Consider the following 13,116-nt stretch of genomic DNA (forward strand, 5'->3'; position numbering starts at 1 on the left):
CAAATGAGGAAATCGGTGGAATTTGATGAATAGTAGATTACTAAAATGTAAAAACAGTGGTAAACAGGAAAAGGGTGTGTGTGTGTGTCGGGGGGGGGGGGGGGGGGGGGGTTCTGTGTGTCCTTGCTTGCATTTTCTATCTCAGTAAATATGTTAAACTGCTGATTTATCTGAAACCCCATTTCTGTTTTCCTGTAAATAACTTGATGACTCAGGATATAAAATAAAAAGTGAACGTTTATTGGTTATAAAAACCCCAACCCCACCCCACTGGGTATAAATACCCCAACACACCCCTTCAGGACACTCGCTCACACTGACACTGAATTGAAGCAGCCATAGGAGAGAAAATCAAGGTAAGAATCAAGACATTTCTACTTTTATGCAGCACTAATAATCCAATTCAAGAGAAAAACCCCAGATAATCGTTTAATAACGGAATGCTGTAATTAAAAAAAGATAAACATTTTTAGACTGGTCAATTGTTCCAACTAAACCATTTACAGTGTATTGTGTAAGTAATAAGATTACGTGATAAGCGGAGTGACTGTTACTACCATGAAGTTGATTATTTTTCCATAACAGCGTTTCCTCGAGTGTATTCATTTAACATCACAACAATTTGCCAACAATTATAATTTTTCATTTATTAATACATTGCACGTCATTTTTACACTTTTTTATCTGTTTATTGTTACATTTAATGCTTGTGAAACGAGTGAGTTCCTGTTCTCACTTGCGCTATAGCAGCTACAGACAGTCGTTCCCTGTGACAGTCGTTCCCTGTGAATGAGCTGTTGCTATAGAAACGATAACGTATTAGAACAAGCGCGTTGATTTAAACCTGTGACGTGTCCAATCACGATGCAGAATTTAGCAGCGGTGAAGTGCAATAAATACAATTTATTTATTTATTTATTATAATACTCAGTTTTGTTGATTCACTGACATCAAATAATTTTCTGCTTTGTAGGAACATTGTAGTTATACAATATGTTATACAATATGGGAGGTAGCTACAGCAAACAGTGGGTTCTCCTGGCAGCGGGTTCTAAAGGTTGGGAAAACTACAGACATCAGGTGAGAATATTATAACGAGAGGCTTGTTTGCTTACAAACAAAATAAATATGGTAAAATATTTTGTAATATTAGAAAAATATCATGCATCGCACATTCTATGTTGAGGAAGATGAATGAATGAATGAATGAATCATCTTGTGTTTAAAGTTTGGTACGAAGCTAAACTGAGCGTTTCTGTTACAGGCCGACGTGTGCCACGCGTACCAGGTCGTGCGCCAGAACGGGATTCCAGATGAACAGATTGTGGTGATGATGTATGATGATATCGCTTATAATGAAGAGTGAGTATTATAGATTAGAAGTAGAAGTAAAGATTTTCACATACAGTACATGGTCATTCCTCTGGGTCATGTGCAGTCATGGGAAACAAAGAAAGTACACCCTTCTTAAATTCTACCTTTTTATTTATCCGAGCATAAATAACACTTGGGTGGTCCTCACTAACTTTGATAAAAATGTGTAGTCATTTTTCTCCAAAAAGTAAACCAACCAGAAACCGTCCTACTGCCACGACCACTGAGAGAGCAATCAGCAGCCAGCTGTTCCTAATCAAATGCACAAGGTTAGTTAATGATCCAGAAGTGACAACTTGTTTAAAAGCAGAACTTTTGGCAGTTCTGGAGCACTCAGGTGTGTGTCTACATCATGCTAAGGAAAAGGACATGGGTCGTGACCTCAGAGATGCAACCTCATCAATCTGGGAAGGGCCAGAAGGCCATCTCCAAATCATTTGAAATTCATCATCCTACAGTGAGAAGAAATTTTGTACAAATGGAGAGCCTTCAAGACAGATGCCAATCTTCCCAGTTCAGATAGTTTAATACGCACAGCTATAAGGATAACCTCAAAGAGCTACATCATGGGACCTACAGACCTCTGTAAGCACATTAAAAGTTTATGTTCATGATGGCACAATCAGAAAAGCACTGAAGAAGTATGGCTTTTAGGGAAGGGTGGCTAGGAAAAGAACACAGAGTGACTTAAGTTTGCAAAATTGCGTCTGAACAAACCAGAAAAGATCTGGAACAATATCCTTTAGATCGATGAGACCAAGGTGGAGATGTTTGGTCATCATACACAGCACCATGTTTGGCAAAAAACAAAACCAAACTCTTCATAACAACTGTCAAGTATGGTGGGGGAGGGATGATGATTTGGGCTTGTTTTGTTACCACTGGACCTGAGAAACTTGCAGTCATTGAGACAATGCTGTATATTCCACTTTATATCAGAATATTCCTGAGACATATGTGAGACCCTCTGTCCAGCAGCTTAAGCTAGGCTGAAATTGGGTCATGCAACAGGACAATGATCCCAAGCACATTAAAAAATGGAAATCCGAACGGTTAAAGAAGAAAAAAAAATCAAGGTGTTGGAATCACCGAGTCAAAGTCCAGACCTCAACCCCATTGACATGCTGTGGAGGGATCTTAAGAGAACTGTGTATAAACGAATGATTTTAAATATCAGTGAACTGAAGCAATGCTATAAAGAAGAGTGGGCCAAAATGTCTCCAATGTTTCTGTGAGAGACTGATAAACTCCTACAGACATACTTTAATTTCTTGTTGCTAAAGGTGGTTCTACATGTTACTGAATTTTAAGCTGTACTTTATGCAATTGGTTTACTTTTTGAGAAAGATAGTGACAATTGTTGTGTTTTTTGTTGTCACTTAAGTTAATTTGTTTGATTATAGTTGTTGGTGAGGACCACACAGTTGTAATTTAGGCCCTGATGAATAAAAATCATAAAATTGAAGGAGGGTGCAGGGACGTGCAGAAGGGGGCGCTCTGGGGGATCGAGCCCCTGCCCTTTTCCTAAACGATTTAAAAGTGCCCCTCTCGACATTAATTCATGAACAATTATATTACGTAAAAAGCGTTTGAATTCAAATGAACACGAGCGCGTGCACAAAACAGGAGCAAATTAATCACAAGACAGTCGGAGGACGTTCCTATTTATTTGTCTGACTCGAGTCTGCCGTCAGATAGTCTCGTTGTCATGACGCAGACGGGTACGCTGAGACCACGAGCTCTTCTGCGAAGCTTCTCGTAATGTTAGCAGCATATTATACGCTCATCCCCGCTAGTTTTCACAGTGATTGCGAGGAATGTGTTGTAAGTACTAGCTAACACCATAGCTTAACCATACACCGATTACCCTTCCCCACACGGCACCACCCCTACTGTTGTTTTGCTTTTTTTATATAAATAAAAACCATTTAGTTCAGCTGGAGAACCTTCATCTGACACCACAATTATAAACCGAAAGCGTCTGCTCCGTTCAGCACGAGCTGCAGAGTCGCAGCACAGAATAATATAGCCCTCTACTTTTAACATTTGAGTCCAGGGGGTATGGGGCACAAGGTGGGGGACACGCTGGACAGGGTGCCAATCCATCACAGGGCACCATCACACACATTCACACACTATGGATATACAAAATCAGCCTACAATACATGTCTTTGGAATGGAGGGGAGAACCCGGAGGGAACCCCTGAAGTACGGGGAGAGCATACAAACTCTGCGCACACACAGGGCGATGGCGGGAATCAAACCCCCGACCCTGGAGGTGTGAGGCAAACGCACTAACCATTAATCCACCGTGTGAGGTGGCAACGCTACCCACCGCATCACTGTGACACCAGTTATATAATTATGTGATGAATAAGTAGTCATAAGTAAAAATGTGATATTTTTCTGCAGGAACCCTTTTAAAGGTAAAATCATTAATGAACCAGATGGCCCAAATGTTTATACTGGGGTTCCAAAGGACTACACTGGAGAGGTAATGTGTAACACACAGAAATGAAGTGTTCCGATACTTATTTGAGGTTGTTTTTTTGCCATTGTGGAATCTACCATTTGAAATTGTCCGTTATCAGGAGGTATCAGCTGATAACTTCCTGGCTGTACTGCGTGGAGATTCGGAGGCTGTCAAGAAAACAGGAAGAAAAAAAGTCATACAAAGGTATTTACCTCTATCAGGTCACTTTCATTATTATATATTGTTCAGATTGTTTCAGACGTGAGCTTAACTTAAATTTTAAAAAGTCAAAATTCATTATTTTCCCACATCTTTCTAAACTGAGAAAAAAAAAAGAAAACTGAGTACTCAACCCCTTCAGATGAGTACTTGTTAGAACCACCTGCTGCAGATTTAAGTGAGTTTGGGTAAGTTCCTATCAGTTTTGCACAGTGTTTGGGATTTTCACCTGTTCTTCCTGGCAGATTTGCTCCAGGTTCTTAAGTTAGGAAATTTCATCCTAAGTGATTAAATTCTATTACCTTCGCTTTAACTTCCTTCGGATGCTCCTGTCAGCAATCAGACCACACGACCGGGCGGTATGACCAGTTCCTTCCGTTCTCCGTACTCTTCTACTCACATCGTTCTGGTACAAGTTGATCTTTCTCTCCATAGGATGCTCCAGAATTGTACAGGATTTTTATTAAAAAGAAGTTTTTGGCAACCTCTACTCTATTCCTTCTGTTTTGAGGCTCACCAGTGGTGTACATATTGTGGTAAACCTTCTGTATTTACTCTGGTGAAGTCTTTGACACAGATACGCCTACCTCCTGGAGGATGTTCTTCATCTGGCCAGCTCTTGTGAAGGGATTTTTCTTCACCAGGGAAAGAATTCTTCTGTCATCCACCACAGTTGTTTTCTGTGGTCTTCTGGGCCTTTTGATGTTCCTTTGCTCACCAGTGCATTCTTTCTTTTCAGGAATGGAATAAATACTTTTTATAATAATTGAACTTTGGCCACACCAAATGTTTTTGCTATTTCTCTGATGGGTTTGTTTTGAATTTTCAGCCTAATGATGGCTTACTTCACTGGCAGTGGCGGCTCTTTAGACTTCGTACTGAGAGTTAACAGCAACAGATCCCAAATACAAACGCCACCATTGACATCAACTCTAAATCTACTGTCTACTGCGGTAGACAACAAAAATAACAATACACCTGACTGTATAATGTGTTTGGACATATTGTGACCTTTATTATTTTCATTATGTTCTGTTTCAGTGGTGAAAATGATTCTGTCTTCATCTACTTATCAGACCATGGAGGTCATGGTGTCTTTTGCTTTCCTCATTCCACAGTAAGTTTAGTACATTTTCTCTTTCTGTATAGTATTTAGAGATTGAATGTTTGTAATGAGGATTTAATACAGACCTTTTATTTAGCCAGACCTCAAACATAACTACAGACCTAAGCACTATTCAGAATTTACAGGAGAGATACACAAGCTAGGGTGAAGTTTCAGTAAAACAGTAAAACATTTCACGCTAACACTAATGTGTTGGCTGTAAATACACTCAAAAACCAGGGAATGTTATTCAAGAATAATATTTACATTCACAGTTATGGCATTTGACAGATGCCCTTATCCAGAGCTCAAAAACACATCATGCTCACTAGGTCATGGACCATCAGTCTAAAACCCCTGTTGAAGAACCCTGTTGTTTGATGATAGCTAGTGACTCAGCTGTTTGGACAGACAAGGGAAATTTGTTCCACCACCAAGTTACCAGGACAGAGAAGATCCTTGTAGGGCAGATAGAGGAGGCCAGTGCAGGGAGCGTAGCAATGGGGACGTGTAGGACACTTATCCGAGCGCTGGTTTCCCGATGCTGAACCTACTAGTTAGATGAAGTGTGAACGAACCGGAAGCAACAACTCTCTAGATGCTCAGATCCATACTGTATAATACGGAGCTCATGAAACGTAATAATCAGCCGTTTTCTGTTACAGCTTCACGCACATGACCTTTTTACGACAATACATACAATGTCAAAGAACAGCAAATTTTCAAAGGTACGTATTTACATTCGAACACATCTATGTACATATATTATCATCTATTTTTTTCTATTAATACAGGTAATAGATTACAGGTTATACCACGGCGCTTTTGAATTCTGGATCCTGATTGGTCAGAAGGTGTTGATTAATTTTCTATAACAGCAACTCTGACAGTAGCACAGCTTCACAGCTTCAAAAATCAGCTTTATATTAATGCGTTCGATCTAACATGTTATCGTTTCTATAGTAACAGCTCGTTCACCGCGACTAGTTTTATTTCATTCCTACTAACCACCAGTGCCGGTAACTGAAGCTCTTGACTAAAGGCTCCTGCGCAACCACCACATGATTGGCTGATTAAATATGTAATTACATGAATGAGTAGGTGTACAGGAGTTCCTAAACAAGTGGGTGGTGAGTGTGTGTGTATCTGTGTTTAGATTTGTTGTGCTTGCCAAGCTGACAATCAGAATTTTGGTCAATCCTGGTCAATGTTTGCAGATGGTCCTGTATTTGGAAGCGTGTCATTCTGGATCAATGCTGAAGGGGCTGAAGGACCACAACGGTTAGTACAATTTCGATTGACCGAAAAGCCGTAGTTATGCTAGGTTTAGCTACGTTATTCTCATACTGTATGTCTAAAAGTCCTTTAACATGTTCTTTCAGTGTATGGAGTTGCAGCGTGCAAGCCTCATGAAAAGAGCTATGCTTGTTTTAAGGATAAGAAAATAAATGCTTGGCTTTCAGATGTCTTCACCGCTGTCTGGCTACATCACACCAAGACAGTTAGTGTTATATATGATGAATACACACATGGAAATATATGAAAATATACATATTTATTTCTTTTTTCCTGTTCTCTTCATTCTGAAGGTGAAACTTAACACGACGTCATTTGGAGATCAGTTCGACTACCTGAAGAAAAAAGTCACCGAGGCTACGAGAAAACCTCAGACGCCATGTAACTATGGCGACATGGTATGTTAAATAAAATAAATAAAGCATTTCAAAGCCCTCGTCATATCATGATGGGTGACTAGTTAGTGAATAAAATGAAGCAGTACCTTTAAAAAGAATTGAAATCCTTTCCAGGATAGATCATTTTAACAATGGAACACAAATACAAATTCATTACAGGTTTTGTTCTACAGCGAAACAAATGATTTACCGTTGCGAAGGTTGTATGATCAACGGAAAATATTATTCAACAGCAGCGTTTAAATGCGTACAGTGTGTCTGTTTAAAAATGTCTATTTCATTCTCTCTTTCTCTACATTATTTAGAACATACGTAAAGTAATGCTGAGTGAACTTCTTGGCGAATCACCCGACTCTGTGAGGGGAGCGGGGCCAGGCCAGCCTACGAGCTTCCGAGTGTCTGATGTGGTAGACGCTACAGAAGTTCCACTGCTAATCCAAGAAAACAGGATTAAAAATGAACAGGACCCGGAAAAGAGGCAGGCCCTGGAACGACAATATCATGCGCTTATAAGAGTGAGTACGCCACTCCCACTGCACTGTTATTTACAGTCCTTATTCCTGAACAGAAATATGCAGTCAATATGCTTGTAATGTAATATGTAATAAATACTGTGTTGCTGTGATAGTGAAATAGTTCATTTAATTTTGTTCAGTTGTATTTGTATAGAGCAGGGGAGTCTAATCTTATCCGGAAACAGCCGGTGTGGTGCAGCTTTTCACTCCATCCAAGCAGGAGGCGCACCTGATTCCACCTGTTTAATCAGCTGTTCTGGGCTTTCAGTAGACTCAGGTGTGGCTTCTGCTCGGTTGGAATGAAAACCTGCACCACACTGGTGCAGGTTATATAGTTATATAGAGCTTTTAACATTGGACATTGTCACAAAGCAGCTTTATGGAAATCTGGATAAAATTTTTATATGACGGATTTTTATTTTTTTTTTAAATAATGGAACTTTTTAATATTTTATATGAAGGTTTTTTTTTATATATTTTATATGAAGGATTTTTTTTGTATTTTATATGATGGAATTTTTGTATATTTTATATGACAGAATTGTTTAAGTTTTTTATATGACAGAATTTTTTTATTTTATATTTTATATGAAGGAATTTTTTAATTTGATATTTTATATGACGGAATTTTTAAATATTTTATATTTAATATGACAGAATTTTTTATATTTTATATGACGGAATTGTTTTATTTGATATTTTATACGACAGAATTTTTTATATTTTATGTGACGGAATGGTGTGATGAAGTGGAGTTACTGTTACCAGCCTGAAGATGATTATTTTCCTATAACAGCACATCCCCAAGGGTTTTCTTCCTCTCTAACACTACGGCGATTTACCAATGATTCATTTTTTATTATTATTAAAGAACAAGATGGTGTACTTTTTGTCTGTTTATAGTAACATTTAACGTCTATTAAACGAGTTAGTTCCTGTCATGTTATGAAAGATACTGTATAAACAAAAACAAAATGCAGCTTATCATGTGAGTGAGAAACTACAAAGGAGAGTAAACTCGTCTGTCCTGAAGATGTCGGAAAGCTTAAAGTTACAGCTTCACGTCTGACTGTTACAAAGTGCTGACACTGGAGACTCCTTCCATAAATGATACATAAACATGTCCTTACAGCAAACTTCACCAGATCGACGATTACACACTTTTAAAATCACACCCCACAAGTCATACGCTAAACCCCGCCCCCACCTGCTACAGTACATACAGGTTATTCTGTTATTGCATGAGGAAAAATATCCATCATGTCAGAAATATTATTCAGTAATGAATTACATATTACCACATACAAAAAGGCATGTGTATTTTTAGTAATTTTAGATTCATATATTATATGTTAAATTTGTATATTGTGATTACATTTGTAGAAGAGGAAGACAGTGGATGAAGCACTGAAGAAGATTGCTGAGCGCACAAACGCTTCAAAAGCTCTGACTGAAAAGCGTGAGGTGACTCGGACGTACGAACTCAAACTCGTGGCTGAGCATTTCAGGAAAAATCTCTTCAACTGGGAAGAGGAGCCGGTATGTACTCCATCCATCCATCCATCTTCTATACCACTTATCCTTTTCAGGGTCACGGGGAACCTGGAGCCTATCCCAGGGAGCATGGGGCACAAGGCGGGGTACACCCTGGACAGGGTGCCAATCCATCACAGGGCACAATCACACACACACACACACTCACACACCCATTCATACACTACGGACACTTTAGACACGCCAATCAGCCTACCATGCATGTCTTTGGACTGGGGGAGGAAACCAGAGTACCCGGAGGAAACCCCCGCAGCACGGGGAGAACATGCAAAGTCCGCAGACACAGAGCAGCGGGAATCGACCCCACGACCCTGGCGGTGTGCGGCGAATGTGCTACACCACCCTGCGCCCCCAGTAAATATAACATGACTTGCGTAGTGTAATGGATTAAGAATGTAAAGGTCAGTGAAAATACTGTAAAACAGCAATTTGGTAGGTGCATTAGGCAAGATTAGTCAAATCGTTGTACTGGATCTCATGTGAATTCAGTCAACATTGGTCAGGTTAGGTCTCTAAGGGTTAAACAGGTGGAGTTCAACAATAGTGGAATGTTATTTTTACTCCTCTTTATAGTCCCCTTTCTGTTCCCTCCCATGTACACGAAGCTCAGTGCTAAACCAACAGTGCTAAGTGGAGTTTGATTAGTGTTAGGACAGTCATGATCTCACTTTAAAGTGATGATTTGGGGTGTTTTATTAATTAAGGGCATTGCTTTACTTCCTTATTTAGATATAGATGATAAAAGTACCAAGTAACATATCATCACACGTAGATTCCTTAGCTTTATGCTAACATTGCTTGATTGTGTGGTTCTTCAAAAGCATGGCCTTTCCTCACTCTTACCAGCTGTGTTGATTCTCTTATAAAACAGCAATTTACTAACAATTGCAGGTTTTTATTTATTTATTTATTTATTTGTTAAAGAATGACGCTGTATTAATTTCCATCTCTCTCTCTCTCTCTCTCTCTCTCTCTCTCTCTCTCTCTCTCTCTCTCTCTCTCTCTCTCTCTCTCTGCAGTTTGTTATCACTCCTTCACACATACAGGTTTTAGTGAATCTGTGTGAACATGGATTGCAGGTTCAGAGGTATGTGACGAGATTCAGTTTTCAGTATTTTGTACCGTAATCTGGAATTTACCACGTCCAGTCTTTTAAAAAAAAAGTATTTCATTTAAAATTTTCTCATTTCTTTGTTTCCATCAGCATCACTGAGGCCATCACTCACGTGAGCTTTGAGATTGCTTTCTGAAGAAATCACACACGACGTCACAGTCATTTTCTTTTACGCTTTTTCTTCTTTCAGTACTCTAAGGATGGCTTTCAGAAAATGTCTGATCAGAATTCAGCATTTTTTGATGCTGAATAACCAAGAATCATCTTGCTGCATGTGCAATGAATAATCATGTTTAAATTCTAAATACCAGATTTACTGTAAGCAAAAAAAAAGTTGTTGTTTTTATTTGTTAAATCAATATATTTCTAAAGTAAAATGTGTATAGAGCATTTTTTAAAATTTTTTAATTGCATTTCTTCCATGAGGCACATTTTGCCAAACAGATTTTATGTCTGATGTGAATGATTTGAATAATTTTCCATAATTATATAATTCTCAACAGCAGGTTTTACTCACTAGGCAGATTTGTAAGCTGGGTTAGTAATGTCTCTTCATGTGTATGGAAGTATAATAGTGCCAGATGTCCTCAAGGAAAAATGGCATGTTCAATTATATAAATTGAATAAAAACATATTTCAATAAAAATACTTGAATTTTTCTGCCCAATTTGACACAAATTGAAAATAAAACACAGCAATATCAATGCGTGAATTAGTTTCCTCTGCAATTCATTGGGTTTGTATATTTTGACTGAAAACAAAAATCCAGCATTCAAAATTCGATACACACATATTCACCTTCCTGAAATACAGTTCCAAAATATTCAGTTGTTAATATACCATCTTCATTATTCGTCAGGTAATATTTCAACACATTCTGTTTCAACCTCACAAATTCAGGCTGCAAAAATTCAGGTCTTAAAATTCAAGTCTTCACATCCGGGTCTCACAGGAAGAGCGATGGATTGCAGATACTATTGTAACATGTTGCTCTGGTCCGCTCCCAGTGGTGGGATTGTGCAGACACGCCACAAGAGAAGATGAACCTAGCGGACTGGAATAAAGTTGGCTTGACGTTGGACGTTCGGTATTCGCAGATATGCACAAATTAATTAAGGGACTGTCTCTAAAGTTACATACGGCATTGTTATACATGTTTCTAACTTCAATAGCATTTGAAGGGAATGACTTACAGTCATATAACCAACTGTAAAGTGTTCATCTAGGTGTCAGCTATTTTTTGCTTTCAACAGTTTTACAGATCTGGTCAGTAAACACCTTGAAGACCCTAAGGCTTACACACACATTTTATTTGTCGATTTCAGTTCAGCTTTTAACACTCTGCGGTCTCGCATGCTCATTCAGAAACTGAAACATATGAATGTTAGTCTCTTTTAGTCTCAATTGGTATTTTTCCTTTTTAACAAACCAGAAGGTTAGAGTCAGAAGGTTAGAGTAAGCAATGCTCTCTCAGAGTCCAGGCTGATCAGCACTGGTGCTCCTCAGGGCTGTGTTAGCTGTTCAGTCCTTTTTACACTCTACACTAATGATTGTACTAAACTCCACCCTGAGAATTACATTATTAAATTTCCAGATGATACAGCTATCCTTGGCTTTATGCACAAGGATAGAAGTTCAGTAGCTGATCATACAGAAACTGAGAATTTTGTTCAGTGGTGTGACGGCAATTGTCTTGTTTTAAATGTAACCAAGACTAAGGAGATGGAGTATAACCCGAAGGCCATAGGTGATCCCAGGCCTGTAGTCATCAACAACGTACCCATTAGTCAGGTTTGCTTTTATAAGTATCTTAGTGTACATATTGACGATGCACTCACCTGGAGGGCCCATGTTGAGAATCTCTGTTCCAGACTCCAACAGAGGATGCATTTTTAGTGTGGTGGATGTAAGTACAGAGAGCCCTTACTGGATACAGTAGGTGCAATTTCTCTTGTTCCCGTGTGAGGAACAGAGGAGGGCAGAATGCCTGCATCACTACCGGCTGGGCAGCAGAAGTAGACACTTTAATAATATAATCCAGCCTGGGATATAGGAAAGTCTTGACTAGTCCAGGTAGTCAAGGCAGGTAGGGGAAATAGAGAGAGGTTGCAGATCTCCTACTCGCTTGTGAGATGTCAGGGCCACAAAAGAGCTACCTTTATCTCAAAAGCTTTTCTGGATGGTGACTCTAAGGGCTCAAATGGGGCACCTGACAGACCTTCCAGGACCACAGAAAGGTCCCAGGAAGGTACGCGTGGTCTGTAGATGGGCCTCAGCTGTCTGACACCACACATAAACCTCGATGTTAGTGGATGTTGCCCCACAGAGGCTCCATCAATAGGGGCATGGCTGGCCTAAATGGTGGCCATGTAGACCCTAGTTGTAGAAGGAGCCAAACTTAGTGCGAAATGTTCCTGTAAGAACTCCAGGACTGTAGCTATTGCACAGTTTACTGGGTCTAACTGATGTTCCTCATACCAGGATACAAAAAGTTGCCACTTGAATGCATACAATTTTCTCATGGATGGTGTAGGATCATTTGCTTCTCCAACCTACATTGGCCCTGCGAGCTCACAAATTCAAACTATAAAATTCATTAAAAGATCTATCTTAAACTTAAGATAAATAAAACTCATGAAGACTGGATTCAGATTAAGTACGTTTATTAGCAGTCAAGCAAGACAGCAAATAATCCAGTTGGCACCAGGGATGCACGTCACATGAAGATCTAACTTGCACCAAAGCTTCAGTGGCACACAGTCTCTTTATATACAGTGGGGGAAATAAGTATTGGACATTCTAACCGAAATGTATTTAATACTTAATGGAGAAGCCTTTGTTTGTAATGACAGCTTCAAGATGCTTCCTGTATGAAGAAATTAGTGGGCCACATTGTTCAGGTGTGATTTTGGCCCATTCTTCTAAACATATCGTCTTTAAATCTTGTTCTGATGGATTCGAGTCAGGTGATTGACTGGGCCGTTCTAACACCTTGATTTTTTTTCTCTGAAACCAATTGAGAGTTTTCTTTGCTGTATGCTGTGGATCGTTGTTCTGCTGGAAGCTCA

General features: G+C 39.2%; 1 protein-coding gene across 1 annotated transcript; it reads left to right on the forward strand.

Moving 5' to 3' along the window:
* The first annotated feature begins 310 nt into the window (after window positions 1–310).
* On the forward strand, window positions 311–10,760 carry LOC108273609 (legumain). The gene is made up of 14 exons (XM_017482959.2): window positions 311–356; window positions 974–1,080; window positions 1,265–1,362; window positions 3,787–3,868; window positions 3,966–4,051; window positions 5,108–5,183; window positions 5,837–5,899; window positions 6,389–6,452; window positions 6,554–6,672; window positions 6,761–6,865; window positions 7,171–7,380; window positions 8,764–8,919; window positions 9,954–10,021; window positions 10,139–10,760. Exons 2-14 carry the CDS (start codon window positions 994–996, stop codon window positions 10,182–10,184), a joined length of 1,260 nt encoding a protein of 419 aa, XP_017338448.1. The 5' UTR covers window positions 311–356; window positions 974–993; the 3' UTR covers window positions 10,185–10,760.
* The last annotated feature ends 2,356 nt before the right edge of the window (window positions 10,761–13,116 follow it).

This window comes from Ictalurus punctatus, chromosome 13, assembly GCF_001660625.3.
Source record: "Ictalurus punctatus breed USDA103 chromosome 13, Coco_2.0, whole genome shotgun sequence".
NCBI lineage: Eukaryota > Metazoa > Chordata > Actinopteri > Siluriformes > Ictaluridae > Ictalurus > Ictalurus punctatus.